The sequence below is a fragment of the Neoarius graeffei genome, chromosome 10 (genome assembly GCF_027579695.1).
Source record: "Neoarius graeffei isolate fNeoGra1 chromosome 10, fNeoGra1.pri, whole genome shotgun sequence".
NCBI lineage: Eukaryota > Metazoa > Chordata > Actinopteri > Siluriformes > Ariidae > Neoarius > Neoarius graeffei.
This window is the reverse complement of record NC_083578.1, coordinates 41,188,960-41,208,364: the sequence shown is the minus strand read 5'-3', so window position 1 is coordinate 41,208,364 and position 19,405 is coordinate 41,188,960. Positions and strand designations below refer to the sequence as shown.

At 40.6% G+C, this 19,405-nt stretch overlaps 1 protein-coding gene across 1 annotated transcript in view; it reads left to right on the top strand.

Moving 5' to 3' along the window:
* Positions 1-19,405, top strand: part of gcn1 (GCN1 activator of EIF2AK4) — a 190,736-nt gene that overhangs the window by 58,186 nt on the left and 113,145 nt on the right. The window contains exons 18-19 of the mRNA XM_060931788.1: positions 10,223-10,382; positions 10,484-10,673. Coding sequence (XP_060787771.1) covers positions 10,223-10,382; positions 10,484-10,673 — 350 coding nt within the window. The remainder of the gene's footprint in view (positions 1-10,222; positions 10,383-10,483; positions 10,674-19,405) is intronic.

Here is a 19,405-nt window from a genome sequence, read left to right as displayed (position 1 = left end):
AGAGATAAGGTCATCTGCCAGGTGTGCAAACAGGAACTTGGTCTTGACCCTCTCGACAGTCTCGCTACCTATGGTCGGGGGGGGGGGGGGGGTAATGCTCTGCATGGGCCTTTCTGAAGTCCATGACCATTTCCTTGGTCTTGTTGACGTTCAGGAAGAGGTTGTTTGTGTTGCACCACACTGCCAGCTGCTTCACCTCCAATCCTCAAAGCTGTCTCATCACTTTTTGTGATGAGACCCATTACTGTGCAGTCTTGGCTCAAGAGGGTAAACAGCAGGGGGCTCAGGATGCATTCCTGAGGTGCACCTGTGTTCACGGAGATGGAGCCTGATGTGTGGCTGCTGACACTGACCGTCTGCTCCCTAGTTGTCGGAAAGATCAGGATCCTGTTGCAGGTGCCAGTGTCCACCTCCAGTGACCTCAACTTCTCCACCAGTTGCTATGGTATGATGTTGAAAACTGAGATAAATATTGATGAAAGCCCTAGTGTCGGCATCCGGGTTTTCCAGGTGGGACAGTGTTAGGTGAAGGATGGTGGTCATTGCATCATCTGTGGATCTGTTGGCTCTGTATGCAAACTGATATGTGGGGAGGCAGGCCTTGATCTGATGCATGACCAAAGGCTCAAAATACTTCATCACCATTGGTGTGAGAGCCAAGGGAAGTCGTTCATGTAGGCTGGGTTGGGTTTCTTTGGCACAGGTATAACTGCAGTGCTCTTGAGGTAGGTGGACATTTAATGCTTGGCTTAGGGAGATGTTAGAAATATCTGTGAAAACAACTTTCAGCTGTTCTTCAGTCCCTGAAAACATGACCTGGGATGTGATCTGGCCCAGCTGCCTTCCTGGGATTGACATTAGAGAAGACTCTCTTCAGCATGTCTGGGGACAGCTGTAGAGTCTATTCACTGGGTGCTGGTGTCAGCCTCTGTGCTACGGTGGTGTTGGAGGCCTCAAAGCATATGTCGAAGTTGTTGAGCCTATCTGGGAGGGAGGGGTCCTTCTGGCATGTTTGGGAGTGGGCTTGCTGTCAGTGATGGTTCAGAAGCCCTGCCATAGGTGGTGTGTGTGTGTGTGTGTCCTTGTTATTCATAAAGTTGTCATGGAGACTCTGCCCATACTTCCTCTTGGCCTCTCCGAGGATGTTAGGTTGCTTTTGGCCAGTCTGTACGCTGTAGTATTCCAGGCTTTTAACAGCGCATGGACTTTCCCAGATAGCCAAAGTTTCTGATTGGCATGAACCTTGAAAGTTTTCACTGTAGTCACATCTTGGATACACTTGTCCATGTACCCCATGACAGATTCACTGTACTCCTCCAAGTCAGTGATGTCATATGTGGCAGCCTTCTTGAACACTGTGGTTTCAAAACAGTCTTGTTGTGTGGTGATCGCACCTTGTGGCTACAGTCTAACTTCCCTGATAACTGTTTTTTCCTGTTTCACCCTTAGTCTGTATGTAGGCATTAGCATAATAGGTGGGTTGCATCCAACGTCACATCCACCTCATTAGATATATAAGACATGAAGTGGTGGTCAGCTAAGCTCACTGTTCATAAAGCGTTACTATCATTGGGACACTTAGCTAGTCGTTAAAATGCCCAATGCTTGGGTTGTTTTAGGCTGCTTGAATCAAACAAACCATGAAACTGAAAAGTTCTTCCGGGTTTCCCATGAAGTGATAAAAAGGGGAAAAAGAATAAAGGATTTTACCAAAAGATGAGGAGAAAGGTGGCTCTTCAACCTTTTGCTGCAATGGAATGGAGCGGAGTCAAAAAATTGCTAGAGTTTGCAATGATCACTTCGTGAAAGGTTTTTAACGAATTAAAGGAATTAATTATAGTTTGTGTTTTTTTTTTTTTTTTTGGTAAATTGTAAACTAACATGCATGTTTTCACTTTATCAGGATGTCCTAGCAATTTTTTACAAGGACGATGTTGTAGATTGGGCTCCTACACTGAACTAGAGAGATAAGATAATCAAGATGGACCACGTAAACACGAAAGCCAAGCTCATGAGTTAACAGCACAAAACTGCTTAACGTGCCATGTAGTTACTAAATAATAAGTTAAATTTATATAGCGCCTTTCTCATACCCAAGGTCGCTTTGCAATTATAAGGAAATATTACAGATAGGAGCCCAGGAATTAAATAAATGCAATAAAACAATTTTTTTAATTGTAGGTATTGTATTTAAAACTGTATGGATATGCCAGAACCATGCATGCAGGGCATTCTCAGCCAAAAGGGATTAATGATCCAAAAGTGGAGTCTGGTCCATTAACACAAGAACTTATTGCCATGTTTGTGTACAGCAAACAAGCAAGTTATTAAAACCAAGTAGTACACTCAAAAGAAGTGAATATAGAAACCACTCAATGGGATAGATCCTTACACATTAACAAAGAAGGATTTTTCCTATGAAAGAAAAATTTACTAGCTAAATTTGACATTTAGAATAAATTTTGATCCCATTGTAGCTGGAACTAAATATGAAAGCAATAGTTATGCATACTATTAATTAACTTGATGTGAAGATAATTAACAGATAAAGATTTTAAGTTTTTTTTTTTTTAATGTGTACATGTACGACCCCACCAGCTGCTGATCAGCTTATCGTTTTTAAAGTTATTCATTCATTATGAGCTGGAAAATTATCCATCTGTTGCTGCAGACATCGTTCTACACTGGGACACAGATGAAAACCTGGAAGAGCATGGAGGGGTGCAACTTTTTATATGTGGCTGGTATTTTTTATTTTTTTTAAAGATTTTTTTTTTGGGCTTTTTTTCACCTTTATTGGATAGGACAGTGTAGAGACAGGAAATGAGCGGGAGAGAGAGACGGGGGGGGATCGGGAAATGACCTCGGGCCGGAATCGAACCCGGGTCCCTGGATTTATGGTATGGCGCCTTATCCACCTGAGCCACGACGCCCCCAGTATTTATTTTTTTTTAATAGACGGACTAGTCAGTCAGTCAGTCGTCTTGATGAATAGATAACAGCTGCAGTAGCTGCTATACATATTCTGTTCTCTGAACAGGGTTCCCTGCTTTAATCATGCTACTTCTAGTTTTCAGGTTTGATCTGGAACACGTGTATATGGACTCTATGCTTTAGTGATATGGCATTATATTTATTATTAATAAATATAAATAATTAAGCCTTTTTCTCTCTGCAGGTTAGCTTAAAGGAAAAGAAAGCACATGGTTAAAATACAGTTATGAAGATAGTTTACATCATAATCTAATGATTCATGCGAATAATTGAAAATAAGGAGCTCACACAGCTAAGATATCCATCTCCGAAAATCAGTTTCTATGCAGAATTCCCCCATCATCGATGATTTCATAAATGCCGCCATTGAAAATATTTTAACCAGTCAGAAAAATCTCCCATGATCGTTTGCGGAAATGCTGCGACATCACTTGGGCGCAGCACATGGAAGCTCATCTGCCCTTAATCCCCCCACACACACTACAAGAAATCGCTGCCCCTGGCTGGAGATTTTCATTAAAAGTTTATATGAAAAAAAAACCTTGGAAATTCCCTTTCTCTAACAAAAAAGTGGAGGGGGAAAGATAATACTGATTAACAGCTAATGTACTCCTATGTGACTGAATGGGGGGAGGCAACTTTTCATATTTATATCCCCGGTACAAGTACTGCTGCCATGACAGTCTCATTCTGCGGACTGTAATCTTGCTAGACTACCTACAAACGGATGTGCATACAATCTGACTTACCTAAATCTGTCGAAGAGGCACATGTGCAAGTTTTTACACGCTCCTGGCAGCATAAGCACTTGTTAGCATGCGTCAGCCATGTTTGATCACGTACACCATTGTATGTTGCTCATTCGTTGTTCCTCCTCAGCTTCAGGATCTGAAGAGCTGGCTTCCTGTTCTGATTCTTCTTGAGAATCACCTTCCTCAACTCTTGGCTCAAACAGTGTTGCCAGATACTGCTGACGGTTTCCAGCCCAAAATACGTTAAAAACCTGCCAAAATGCACTTAAAAGCACCCAATCTGGCAACACTGGGCTCAAACTGAAAGGGTTCTCGGCCAGCAGAATCTGCAATGAATTTGTAATCGCTGCCTTCCGAGTCACTTTCCACCATCTTGTCTGCAGAAGTTGATTACTGCTTAACGCTTTGCCCCTTCAGTACTGAAGAGCGACACTCAGCCTTGCACCCAAGTGACGTCGCGCATCGCCCTTCCAACAGGCTGCATGGCAGCCTACTGATGACATTAGAGCAGTGGTGCAAAAATGCTCACAACTTTCTCATAAATGGTCAAACATGCCTGAAACTTTTCTTACAAGCTACCAACCCATGTATGTATTTGTTACGTTTTCCATTCCTTTAATACTAATAACTTATTTCAGCAACACAGGTTTAGTTAATAATTCATGTTTTGTTGGCTGACATTCCAACTGTATGTGGAGGCTATTAAAGGTATACTGCCTTTCACATTTTTCGAATTTAGCCCATAAAAAGAATTTTCCCTGACACCCTATGATTTTCATTTATTTATTTATGGGGACCAAAAGCTACTGAATTCGAATCACAGACTTCAAATTTTATGACTTTTTTTTTCTTTTTCTAAAAGACATCTAAAAGACAAATTAATGAATTTAGAGCCCCGTGGCCCTAAATTCTGTGCCCTTTTTTTTTTTCCTTGCCTCACCGTGACCTAAACCAAGATATTACGTCATACATGACATGGTGGGGTTTCCCTATTTGCAACGCAATGTGGGATACAAATTTGCAACCTGGGAGAACAATGGAGCATGTGAGTGTGTGCATGAAACATGGAAGACCAACTACAGTAACGAAAAATGAGAAGAAAAGGTCCTGTATTGTGAAGGAAAGGAAACACAGGACCAAACTAATAAATATCTGCGATTAGATATATATCTTCAATCATACTTTAGAATTTTTTTTTCCCCTCTCCTCGGGCTCATGTCTGAATCCGGTGGGTGAACAGGAAATTCACAAGGTTATACTAAAGTTGAGTTTAGAAAGTCTATTAGTGGCATTACAAAGATAGTGGAGTGTTTGTATTCCCAAAACTATTACTTCTGATCACTACGTTTGGCAAAAACATGAGCAAGCACAAAAATAAAAAAGATGAATATAATAGCTTCCCCAATATAGTGGACACTGAAACAGGCAGGTGGGGTCAATGTCATGTTTGTTTTTATTTTTAAACTGTCACTTAACACAAAACATGTTTTTCAGCAGTTTCAAACTGTGTGCCACTGCACCGATGTGATTTCAGCCAGGGAAAGAGATCCTTGCTCCCTGCTCCTCTTCACTGCACACAAGCACACACAGACAGCACCTTCCCCAGGCTTGCTCTCCATTTACAAACCGGCGCTTGACCACACCCCCGCTGCCACCATGAAAAAGAACCAGATACTGTCTTGCTCGATTAAATAAACTGCACAGTATGATAGCGAATCAAGAGGTTGTTCACCAGAAGTTGTGCAATATAGGTGTATAGTCTAATTACATACACTTTCGCTCAGCAGTCTTCACCATCACAAGGATAAAAAAGGACCTTCTATGTAAACTATCTAATGCACAGGAATAATATTTACATTGTGAAATCGGTACATAATTTTCCTTATGACTAACGAATATTGGCTAGAATACGCTCAATGAAAAACGGACGTAAACAAGATGAGTGACCAGGCTCAAGTTTGCCTCAAAAAGATAGATATTTGGGCTAATTGCAGCATGTTCTTCACTAATTACAATATTTATGATAGGGAGAAACATACTAACCAGCATTTGATGTGTAGGATCCATTGGCTCCGTCATATTTTCTGTCACAACTTGAGTACTGAAGTTTCAGTGTGATTGTTGTGATTAGTTCCTTGTCTCCCAGCAAAATGATGTAACTGGGTCAGTGCACGGTCAATGAAAACCTGCGGACTTCCCCTCTCTGCTTGACTGCGCGAAGCGCGAGATTTCATGCACATTATTTGCTAAGGAATCCCCTCAAAATAAATAGCTTCTCAGTCACAGAATGGCCTGTTTTCTTTTTGAGATGTATCACAATGACCAAATTTCAGAGGGAACTAAATTTCACCGATTTTATGAAATCGAAAGGTCGTCTTGCTTTAATTACACTAGCATGTCATTTATTTTGGATTATGTTATGCCATACACTGTTTCATGCACAAACGGATGATAAACACCCATAAAATGGCAATAAAAATGGTCATTATCAGCAGTGAAAATGGGGCCTAGATTGCACCAGAGAGTACCTAAAAACTGAAAATTTTCTGGGGGAGTCCTCCTAGTGGGAAGAGGACAACCCCTCCCTCACTCTCCCCCGCTGAGCTGGGCCCAGGTATCTCATGCGTTTTTCCACCCCCTACTTCATTTCTTAATGGAACCCCTGATCTATCCCATTGCAAAGAGCAACTTTCTGAAGGTATCTTGACTGTGCATTGGCCTCTAAACTCCAAAAATAGTTGGAGACAATTTCATGAGCTCTTTGCATAGTGGCAGCCAAATTGGTTTGCCTGACCACCACTTCATTTACCAGAAGTAAACTCTCAAGCAAGGGTCATGTGGATATTTTGAATATTAGGAGTTCCTAATATTAAAAAAAATCATGTCCAGGGTGTTGTTTTTCTCTTGTTGCAAAGTTCATGTGTTGGCCAAATCTTGGTAGCACAAACTGAAGACATCTCTGTTGAAAATCACCTGTGGTGACACAAAAATAATAATGATGTCGGGATGGGCTGTCTGCTGCTCACAGATTGCATTGTAGAGTACACTCAGGCTACGTTTACACTAGACCGTATCTGTCTCGTTTTCTTCGCGGATGCACTGTCCGTTTACATTGAAACGCCTGGAAACGGGAATCCGCCAGCGTCCACGTATTCAATCCAGATCGTGTCAGCTCCGGTACTGTGTAAACATTCAAAATACGCGGATACGCTGTGCTGAGCTCTAGCTGGCGTCTCATTGGACAACGTCACTGTGACATCCACCTTCCTGATTCGCTGGCGTTGGTCATGTGACGCGACTGCTGAAAAACGGCGCGGACTTCCGCCTTGTATCACCTTTCATTAAAGAGTATAAAAGTATGAAAATACTGCAAATACTGATGCAAATACTGCCCATTGTGTAGTTATGATTGTCTTTAGGCTTGCCATCCTTCCACTTGCAAGTGGTAAGTGATATGCACTGGGATCACACACACAGCGGCTCAGTCCCGAATCGTGGCTTGTGCACTTCACTCGCGCGCTGTGTGAGCTGCGCAGGGCCGGAGTGCGCACCCTCCAGAGGGCACTTGCTGTTCAGGGCGGAGTGATTTGGAGCGCAGGATGCCTGCGGAGCCGAGCGTATCCGCGTATTGGCGTTGCTGTGTGCACGGCTAACGGTTTTAGTGTAAAGGCGAATCGTTTTAAGAACGTTAATCTGATGATCCGCTGATTCGACGTAATGTAAACGTAGCCTCAGCCTCCTTCACATCAATGGTAGGTGGTACATAAACAGCAGCTATCAAGACCGCTGTTGGCTCCCACAACAAGTAGAATGGTTGGCATTTCACAAGCATGAGCTCTACATGTGGGGAGCAAAGCTGAGAAACTGTGTGTTCTTTCACCATGACTATGACATGGTGAAAGGAAAGGCAAAAATGGAGTTTATTTGACTCACTCCTATGCCAAAACAACTGAAGTGTAATGGCACCTAACCCACCCCCCCCCCCCCCCCCCCAAAAAAAAAAAAAAATCTAGAAAGAAATTACAGAAAAGATGAATGAGGTGTGAATTAAGTGAGATGATAAATTCATAGTGTGACAATGGAGGGGGGGAAAGTACACTATCCTTGTGATCATGCACACCAAGCACGTCACACAGGGAAGCTGCTGTTTTCAAATAGTTTCAATTGTCTCTGCTGATGTGCTGAATCTAATGTGTTCCAGAACATTAAAAGAATATTCTGTTGTAAATGGAGTAGATTTATAAGTTGCCTTTCTTCCACCAAAAAAATATTATACAGGTCTTTAAACACCCTTTCTTTCTGTTGGCTGACCCATTTGTTTTACAGCATATAGCTATTTGCAGACAGAGCAGCTTGTCCTTGATGTATACAGCTGCATTTCTTTGGTCAGAATTGAATGACCAAGTTTATTTGTCTCAAGTGGTGGGTTTGTTTCGGCTCACTTACTTTGTTTAATATTCTTTACTGAAGACCAAAATTTTGTCCATGGTATTCTTAGTTTTTGACTGAGGGTACTAGTACGAGGATCTGTTTTTGATGGCAACTACAAAACACTTGTGTATGATATGGGTGTCTGCTAACTGCTGTAAACAAATAAGCTCTTGAAACTTGACAGTGTAATCCATATATAAAAGTGTGATTATCTAAGCCAGTTATTTAATTGGAATTCAGTCAAGTTGAGATTTACATTAGCTAGCTAGTTTTCTTATGTAAATTTGCACACACTTGGGGCACAAGCATGGGACCCCCCCCCCCCCCCCCCCCCCCGAAATGATGGGATTTTCATGAATACCTTGAATTCCTTGTGTGAATCCAGTGATTTTTACAATTTACACGTAAATTTATTCATATCCAGCGTGATAAATGAGTCTGATTCTTGTGAAAAAGGAAAAAAGAACCATCCGGTGAGCATCAGTTCTGCAGGTGGAGTGTTGTTGATTAGAGTGGTTCGAGAAGAATGACGAGACTGTTTCTAATTGACAGGAAGGCTATAGTAACTGAAGTAACCACTTTCTCCAACCATGGTGAGCAGAAAAGCATCTCAGAACACACATTTTGAACCTTGAGGTGGATGGTCTACAAGAGCAGAAGGGCACACTGGGTTCCAATCCTGTTTGCCAAGAACAGGAATCTGAGGAAACAGTGGGCAGAAGTTAATTGAAACTGGACAGTTGAATATTGTGAAAACAAGCACCAGTCTTTTTTTATCTTTACCTACCCAGCTTCAGTGAGCCTCCGCCCACTGTATCCTCAGATTCCTGAGTAATTTTATTTTTTGCACCATTCTGTGTAATCTCTTGAGACTGTCATGCAGGAAAATCCCAGGAGATTAAAGTTTTCTGAAATACTCAGCCCAGCTTGTGTGGCACCAAAAACCGTGGTTAAAGTCAGAGATCACCCCTTCCCCCCTTTCTGATGTTTGATATGAGCATTAACAGGGCTCTTGACCTCGATCTGCTTGATTTTATGCATTGCATTACTCTGCTGCCACATGAGGTGTGTGTGTATGTATGTATGTGTATATATATATATATATATATATATATATATATATATATATATATATAAGTGCTGTCAAGCGATTAAAATATTTAATCGTGATTAATGTCACGACTGTCATAGTTAACTCGCGATTAATCGCAATTTAATCGCACATTTTTGTCACATGAAAAATCATTGTAATTCTCTTATCAGCATAAAAAAGTGAATGGGCTTGCTCACCGTTCGAACTACGGGGGTACTCGGGATCCGAGATCCCCTGAAACAGACATGAGATCCCTTGAAAACATGACTTGGGAAATGTTGGGGGGTCTCTAAAATATTGTCAAAATGATGTTTATTGACATAGCAATCGTGTGTAACGGGAAGCATTTGCATATCCGAAGTGAGCACGCGATGGAGAGCCGCGCTCTGAGACAAGCGCAAGCCCCCCCCCCCCCCCCCCCCCCCCCCCCCCCCCCAAGGGAATAAAGGGACCCACCGAAAATATCGGCATAGTTCGAATACTGGTTGTACCAATGTTTGTTTTTTTTTTATTGCAGAGCATAACACATCTTGTCACAGCCACTGCAAAGTGGGGCTGGAGCAGTGTTGCCAGATTGGGCGGTTTTAAGTGCATTTTGGCGGATTTGAACATGTTTTGGGCTGGAAAACGTCAGCAGTATCTGGCAACACTGGGCTGGAGCCGCCGATGGGAAAACGAAACCTAAGCCGAGCACCGTGGCTCTTCGGGGGAGGGCAGAGGACTCTGGCTGTGCGGGGCGTGGCATCATGTCACAGAGCATTAATCTCGCGATAAAAAATTATTGCTGTTAAAATTGAGTCAAGTTAACGCGTTAATAACGCGACATTTTTGACAGCACTTTTATTTATATATATATATAAATTTATTTATTTTAGTTCCACCACCAGCAGTGGTTATTAGTTAACCAAAATGTCTTTGGATGCAAGTGTATCTTCTGCCATACGCTCTCTAGGATGTACCATCGAGCCATGGTGGCTGTGCTCCTGTGTCGAGCATATCAGGTACGGAAGCATGCCCATCAGACCATAAAGAAACTACTTTCCTCACTGGGTAGTGCAAGCCTTGCCCATGGCCTTCTGGGAGAGCTGTGTCTCATCATAAACAAACATAAGGTCAGAGTTTTTTCTTTAGCAGAAGGGAAAGCAACTTTTGACAGTGAGTTTAGTACCTTCTGATTTTTTTTTTTTTAATATTGTTAATCTGTCTGTCTTAGGTTTTGTCTCCAGAGGTTCTTCAGACTGAGACAGGAGAGTGGACTGAGCTGGGCCGCTTGTATATCCCTCCGTGGATCCTCTTAGAGGCTCTGAGGGTGCTGTGTGTAGCAGCAGGCCAGTGGAACGACTCCAGTGAGGCTGAGAAACTGGCACTTGATATCATAATTGTGGCCCACCACCCCTCAATTGGTTTGCTATTTGCTTTATCTATCTATCCTTTTACACAGTATTTACTTAATGTGCAAAATAATAGCAGTCTAACATCACTAATGTGTTTAATTACTGATTTTGGCAGAAAAGATAATACAACATGGGGAAAAAATAGGTGTAGCTGAGTAATGGGCAATCAACAGTCATGACATGCACTCTGCTAATTTGGTGTAATTGACTCATTTAATGAAAGGGGTGTGTTCATATTAATAGCAGCGTGTTCAAATTAATAGCAGTGTGGAGTTCAATTAGTGAGGTCATTCATTCTGTGAAGAAACAGCTGTCAATTACGGCCCTTATTTAAAGGAGGAGGGCAGCAAATGTTGTACCTGCTGGTTTTAGCCCTTGCTCAGTGAGTAAAATGGGTCGTTCCAGACATTGTACCGAAGGAGAAAGAACTTTGATCAAGAAGTTGATTGGAGAGGGGAAAACATATAAAGAAGTGCAGAAAATAATTGGCTGCTCAGCTTAAATGATCTCAAATGCTTTAAAATGGCAAACAAAACCTGAAACACATGGTAGGAAAAGAAATGCTACCATCCGCGTAGATCATAGAATAACAAGAATGGCAAAGAAGCATCCAATGATCAGCTCCAGAGAAATCAAAGATCTTCAGTTACCTGTGAGTACTGCAACAATCAGAAAGATGCCTATGTGAAGCCAAACCATTTGCAAGAAACCCTCATAAAGTACTATTGCTGAAAAAAAGATGTGTTGAAAAGGTTACAGTTTGCCAAAGAACACATTGACTGGCCTAAAGAGAAGTGGCGCAACATTCTATGGACAGATGAGAGCAAGATTGTTCTTATTGGGTCTAAAGGCCACAGACAGTTTGTGAGACGACCCATAAACGCTGAATTCAAGCTGCAGTACACTGTGAAGACTGTAAAACATGGAGGTGCAAGCATAATGGTTTGGAGATGTTTCTCATACTTTGGAGTCAGGCCCATTTATCGCATACCAGGCACCATGGACCAGTTTGAATATATCAAAATACTGGAAGAGGTCATGTTGCCTTATGCTGAAGAAGAAATGCCCTTGAAATGGGTATTTCAGCAGGACAACGACCCCAAACACACCACCAAGCAGGCAACATCCTGGTTCCAGACCAACAAGCTTGATGTTATGAAATAGCCAGCCCAATCTCCAGACCTCAATCTGATTGAGAATTTGTGGAGTGGCATCAAAAATGCTGTTTTTGATGCAAAACCCAAGAATGCAGAAGAACTGTGGAATGTAGTCCAGTCAGCTTGGGCTGGAATATCTCTTCGCAGGTGTCAGATGTTAGTTGACTCCATGCCACACAGATGTAAAGCAGTTATCAGAAATAAAAGTTATACAACTAAATATTAGTTCAGTGATTTAACAGAAAAGCTAAATCTGTAAATAAATTTCAGTTTATACTGTAAATATTCGAGTTTGTAAATGAAATTTCAGACACTGCTATTTTTTGAACAGCCTATTCTTTTTTTTTTTTTCCTTCATTTTCAGTTTAAAATTGATATTTTGTTCATGTTTTCATTTGGAATTGAATGTGCAGTGCTCCCAGTGCCTTTGTGTATATGGAAATAAATGCTATTATGAGGATTGAGCTTTTTCTCAGTTGTTTTAAACACGTTACTATTATTTTGCACATAAGTGTATATTAGATTTTGTGTGTGTGCATGAATGTGTATGCCTGTTTTAATTTTGATGGTTATGGTTTATCATGAAAATCAGAAATCTAGTATCTCAAATTATTAGAATATTTCCAAAGATGAATCAGAAATAATTTACAAGACAAATGTTAAACTTCTGAAAAGTCTGTTCATTTCTACGCTCAATACTTGGTTGGGGCTCCTTTACCCTGAATTACTCTATCAGTGCAGTGTGGCATGGAGGCAATCAGCCTGTGGCACTGCTGAGGTGTTACTGAAGCCCAGGTTGCTTTGATAGTGGCCTTCAGCTCATCTATTGGGGGGGGTTTCCTCATCTTCCTCTTGACAATACCCCATGGATTCCCCATAGATTCAGGTGAATTGGTTGGCCAGTCAAGCACATTAATATCATGGTCAGCAAACCATTTGGTAGTAGTTTTGGAACTGTGGGCAGGTGCTAAGTCCTGCTGGAAAAGGAAATCGGCATCTCCATAAAGCTTGTCAGCAGATGGAAGCATGAAGTGCTCTAAAATCTCCTGGTAAACAGCAGTGTTGACTTTGGACTTCATAAAACACAGTGGATAAACCTCAAATCATCACAGACTGCAGAACCTGACACTGGATTTCAAACACCTTGGATGCTGTACCTCTCCACTCTTCCTCCAGATTCTAGGACCTTGATTTCCAAATGAAATGCAAAATGTACTTTCATCTGAAAAGAGGACTTTGGACCACTGAGCAACAGTCCAGTTCTTTTTCTCCTTAGCCCAGGTAAGACGTTTCTGACGTTGTTCCTGGTTCAGGAGTGGCTTGATTTTGAGGAATGCGACAACTGTAATGGGACGGGGGGGGGAGAGAATGTGTCTATATAACATTATAGGACTAACGTAATGTTAGTTACTCTGCTCACTCGTGAAATATACTTGCCACTTGAAGATAAACTTCATGTCAACAGGCCACCATGTATTACTAATTTTCCTACTCGCCCCTCCTTCGAGGCGGTTTTATTTCCCTCAAGCCTCGGGTCGTCTACCAGAGGCCTGGGAGTTTGAGGATCCTGTGCAGTATGGTAGCTGTTCCCAGAACTGCGCTTTTCTGGACCGAGATCTCAGATGTTGTTTCTGGGATTTGTTACATTCGTGTGTGTGTGTGTGTGTGTATAAAATATAATTGTTGAAGAATTGATGAATTGTTGATTTACATAAAGCTGGAAAGGGTTACAAAGCAATTTCACCAAGTTTGATATTCACATATAATCTCACACACACTTCATTGAGGATTGTGCGTTGAGACTTTGGAGTAATCTTGGCTGGGCGTCCAGTTCTAGCCACAGTACAAAATCATCTCATTTGTCTAGCTGTGGACTGATGAATATCAAACTTCGTGAGATTTGCTTTGTAACCTTTTCCAGCTTTATGTAAATCAACAGTTCTTCATCTTGGGTCTTCTGAGATTTGTCTTGTGAGGCATGAGTTCAGACTAGCTGTTGCTTCTTGGGAATAGCAAACTGAAAATGTTCGAGTCTTAAAGTTGCTCTACCCCACATATCCAAACTCGTTTCAGTGATTGGTCTCCAGGTTTACTAACTCCTGACTCCATTTAAGTTTTGTTCAAGTCATTAACCTACAGGTTTCCATACTTTTTCCAACATACACTGTGAATGTTGGTTGAGGTCTGAAATTTAAATCCACACTCATCATGGATATGAATGTCATGGCAATACTAGGCTTTCAGTGATTTCTTGGAACTTATTTTTCTGGGACAGAATTATTGTGCATCATTTTATTCAAAAAAATCAAGAGTTTACTGTACAAGTTTTAATTTATTTTGGGATTTCTGAAATCAATACATGGTCATGAATATACATACACCACTTAAATTATTAATTCATTAATTGGAGTTGCAAGTTCCAAAATATCTTTTGACAAGGCCTTTTAACTTCCTGTTATTGATCATGATTTCCTCCAGCTAGTAGCTTCTCTGTGCCAATATAAAAAAGGTTTGTTTGACAGTGTTTATCGGATTGACCAACACAGTACAATGGGGAAAGTTCAAGGAGCTGAGTGCAGATCTGGAAAAAGAGGATTGTTGATTTACTTAAGTCAGGAATGTCTCTTGGCGCCATATCTTAAACAACTGCAGATTCCAAGATCATCAATTCAAACAATTATATTCAAGTACAAATTATTGGGAGGTCCAGTCACTTTCCCAAGGTCTGGAAGAAGACCTTCTGTCACACTCGGACATTTCCTGAGAAGAAATTGGCTTCAGGGCTCCACACTAACTTTTTTCTGCTAATAGCACTGGTGCTCTTTATTGAAATATTTAGGCACAGCACTTAAATTGACATGAAATGCAACACACTTTTTCATGCTACATTTAGCATCTGACAACGTGTGGTCTCTCTCGAATATCACCGATCATAAACATCACACTCTGAACTGATTGGCTCTCATTTGCATGAAGTTGAGAATTCACCACTGCAATGTTGCTTGCCTCAACAATATTGCTGCTATTGGTCTGGTCAGTGTGATATGTCTAGCAGTGGCTTGACAGTTCTGAAAACTGTCTGCTGGAGATGTTGAATGCATAAATAACTTATGTAGTCGATGGGTGTGGATCATGACAAAATATTTTGGATATGTAATACTGATATGTTTTTTGTGTATGATAAAATACAATTATTTAATAATAACAAATGACTCAATTGCTGAACTTAAATGTACGTTTATTTAAAGGCGTCGTGCGGTAATTTGAGCAATCAGGCTTATATCATGTGTCAAAATGTCGGGTTTGGTGGGTTATTCAAGCCCCTCGGTTTCCTGCGATCTCAGTGTCACGATGCGCCCGCGACAAGCATTTAAAGTTGACGCGCACAGCCAAATTTAGGCAGCCAGCCGTTAACTAGGTCAACTTATGTGTGACGTCATACCAGTAACCTCCCTTGGGTGATGCTAGCCTGTCGCCATGTTTTCTCTATAGCGTGTGTTTACCAGAGTTGTTTACATTGCGGATTTTGTGGATTTATTCAGTTTGTGGGTAGTTTTGAACAATCAAAACACTATGAAATGATGTATTCATATTCTGTGATACAAAATGCCTAATCGGTGTATTGTGTTTGGCTGTAACAACGAGCCCCAGCCAGGAATTGCCTTACACCAATTTCCCACTGACAAGACAGTTCAAGAAGCATGGAGAAAAATAAATTTTGTTTGTTTATAATGTCTGCTTTCCAGCTTCCCAAGCCACCTTTACTAGCTTTTTAAAAACATTTTCACAAAACTCAAATTAAACCTCCATGATCTTGCAATATTATGTACAACACCCCATGTCGCTTTTAATAGGTCTAAGATCATCATGGGAGAGCAAAATAGATCTATAGGATAGAAACCAAAAGGCCAAATTTGGACTTGTGTCCAAATTTTACAGTGATTTATGCCACAGAGCTGCCTTTAACTAATAATTATCACTTATTACTGACGATTGTACGTTTACTAAACAATACAAAGCTCAATACTCCCAGCCTATAACATACTGAATATCAAGTTAAAATCAACCGCAATAAAAGGAAAATGATGAAAACTGGAATATCAAGGGGTCTACTGTATCAGAAGGCCCACTGCATTTCGCGAGATCGCAAGCTGTCAAGTTGCTAGAATTCAGTCTTTCTAGCTATACTTTCACCCCCTACAGCTATCAGTATTACACATAATCATAGATTAATCACACAGCATTCTAATTCAAGTGAAAATGGTCTTTAAAAATACACACAAGTAGTGATTTAGTCAGAGAAACCAACCAAAACAAGTCTTCAAGTCGCCGGTCTTCATTCTCGTCTTCGTTTCTGTCGTCGTCAGAACTGTCCTCATTTTCTTCTGAAGATGAGCGCTCAGGTTCAAATCTGTAAGGCTGGATACCACCAGGACATTCAGCTGTCAAAATCTCTACTTGTGGGCCATTGTCTTCTTCTGTATCGGTAAAATCAAAACTAATTTCCTCAGCATCGCTCCTATTTTCTGGTGTGTCCGCCATTGCAACTGCACCGAGTGGTTACTGGTATGATGTCACGCAGCTGTTCCATTGACCGAGAGGGGGCGCTGCGAACGCAGGAAATTTCAAGTGATGGGCATGACCAAATAAGGACCGATTACAACCGCGGGAAGCTTTTGAAAAATCGACGGTAAATTTATTTCGAATCTCGAAAGCATTCTGGTGCAGAATAATGCGACTTTTATCGCCACTGCGTGATGCCTTTAACACTGTCTGCAAGTAGACCTGCACACTCTGTCTGCAATAGACTGACTTTGAATTGAAAAATATGTATCAACTTAATGTCCAGAGGTAACAGAAATTAACTTTAAAAAAAAAAAGGGAATTAATTTTAGCTATTATAGGGTTTATGGATATTAGTTGGAGGCAGTGCATAGACCTTCTTTTATGCACTGCAGAAAACGGAATTTGAGGAGAAAGTTCCTTAATACTATTGAAATTATCTTGCTGTATGGACAGATAATTTTGCTTGACAAGACATCTTGGAATAAGTTGGTTACAATCTAGAACTAGTTTTAATAATCTGAGTTGGTGTCTTGTATTCTAATAGAAAATGCTAGATTGCTTCAACTATATTCAAGATATTCTAACTTAAGATATAATTTTTGCAGTGTAGAAGAATACAAGACACCAACTCTGAGGTTATTAAAACTAGTTCTAGATTGTAACCAACTTATTCTAAAATGTCTTGTCAAGTAAAATTATCTGTCCATGCAGCAAAACAGTTTCACTGGTATTAAGGAATCTTCTCAAATTCATTTTTCATTTTTTTGCAGTGTGGTGTTATCCGTTTGGCAGGGGACATAGAAATGGGGTCTGGCCGGCCGGTCATGTTTTAGTTTCTGGACCATAACTTTAAAACTACTGAAGATATCTCCATGAAACTTTGTATGCATATCAAGCAACATGTGAACTGGTGCCTTTTAATATTTTGGATTTTTGAAAAAAAAAAAGTATTTTTCAAATTTTTACATGAAAAATATATTTTGACTTAGTTTCTAAGAGCAATGTTCATTTCCAGAGCACATATCCAAAACTATTCATGATACTGATTTGAAACTTGGCATACATGTTAATAAGGTGATGCAGACATGCCTTTTCATACTAAGAAATTTGAGAAATTTTAATTCGTTTCCATGGAAACAATTTCAGACTTGGTCTCTCAGGTTAGTCTTGGGGTAGGTTTTGTTTCAGGAGCAGAACTTGAAAACTATGAGTGGTATGGTCTTGAAGGTTAGTATATGTGTTGATTTAAGTAATGTATATGTGCCTTTTGATACTAAGAAATGTGAGAAATTAAAATTTTTAGCACACCTGGACCAGAGGTCTGGCGGGCTTCTGCCATGGGCTGCTGAGGTCAGTTTAAAGAGGTAGGGTTGGTTTCCTGCAGCAGAACTTGAAAAATGTGACAAATAATATCTTGAAACTTGGTATATAGGGTGGGGGATATAGATGATGCTGTCGTCTTTTTTAGCAAGCTAATGATTGTTTACATTAGGTAAGTAGCTCGCCGGCTAACTATTTTCATGTTGGCTGATGAGCAGTCTATTGGTAATGAGCTCAGTCTCACTGTTAGTCACCCCCCCCCTTTTTTTTTTTTGTTTGTTTGCTATAGCAGTTCTGCCCAGTCACTTGCCTTTTGTCCCTATAATCATGGAGAATGAACAGCATCCATGCTCTACCAACCTGCTGGTCTCTTTAAACGTAGGCAAAACATGATGCTTTTTTCTGTAGTTTCTGCTTTTGAGAGTGGTTTGTTTTCAGAGTTGCTGCGCAATGGCACTTCCGGTTACCTGCCGACCACATGAATTTGCTTCAGTGGAAAAGTACCATTAGCTCTCTACAATTCCGTCTTGTGCTTTTTCTCTCTCTCTCTCTCTCTCTCTCTCTCTCTCTCACGCATGCATGCGTGCACACCAGTTCTCGCTCCCTCTTGTTGTTTCATGTGATGTACAATGATTTTTTTTTTTTTAATGGGGGAATATTTGCAAGTTGCGCTGGTGCATCTAGTTACAAAAATTTAGTCGCTGTGTCTCAAAAAATGGTTGCAAAATACAACCTAAATGGTCATAGTTTGGAGCCCTGGGTTGGATGGTCAGGAACCACTGAGGCACAGGCCTGCCATGAACTGGAAGCTGCTGGAACACCAATGTCATTGTCGACAGTCAAGCGATTTTTTTTTATATCACCATGGACTGAGAGGCTGCCATAGAAGAAAGAAACTCCTGATGTAAAATTGACACCTTTAAGCTTAACTAAAGTTTGCAGCAGACCACATGGACAAAGAGAGAGCCTTCTTCAGGAAAGTATGGCAGCAATGAGCAGAAGTATGTTTGGGGGAGTAAAGATGAGGCATTCAACCCTAAGAACACTGTACCAGCTGTTAAGAATGGTGGTGGGAGCATCATGCTCTGGGCTTGTTTTTCTGTCAGTAGAACTGGTGCATTGCACAAAGTGGATGGAATAATGAAAAAGGAAGACTGCCTTAAAATTTTTCAGCATTATCTCAAACTATCAGCTAGCCAGTCAAAACTTGGACACAATTGGGTGTTTAAACAGGAAAATGACCCCAAACACACATCAAAGCTGGTTGTGGAATTGATAAAGCAGGCTAACCTTTTAGTCTTTGAAATAGCCTGATCTCAACCCTGAAAATGTGTGGACTATGTTTAAAAGTCAGGTCCATGCCAGGAAACCATCAAATTTAATTAAATTATGTCAAAAGTGGTCAAATAGCCAACCAGTTTTCTGGCAGAAACTTATTGATGGCTCCTAAATGTATCTGATCAAGGTGAAAATTAATATTTGGTTAAATGTCCCTTACTAAGTGTGCTGTATATATATTTTTAACCCTGTGTTGAGTTCAGAAAATCCAAAGTAAATTTACAGTGCCTTGAAAAAGTATTCATACCCCTTGAACTTTTTCACGTTTTTCCACCTTACAACCACGAACTTTAAAGTTTTTTTATTGAGATTTTATGTGATAGACCAATGCCGAGTAGCACGTAATTGTGAAGTGAAACG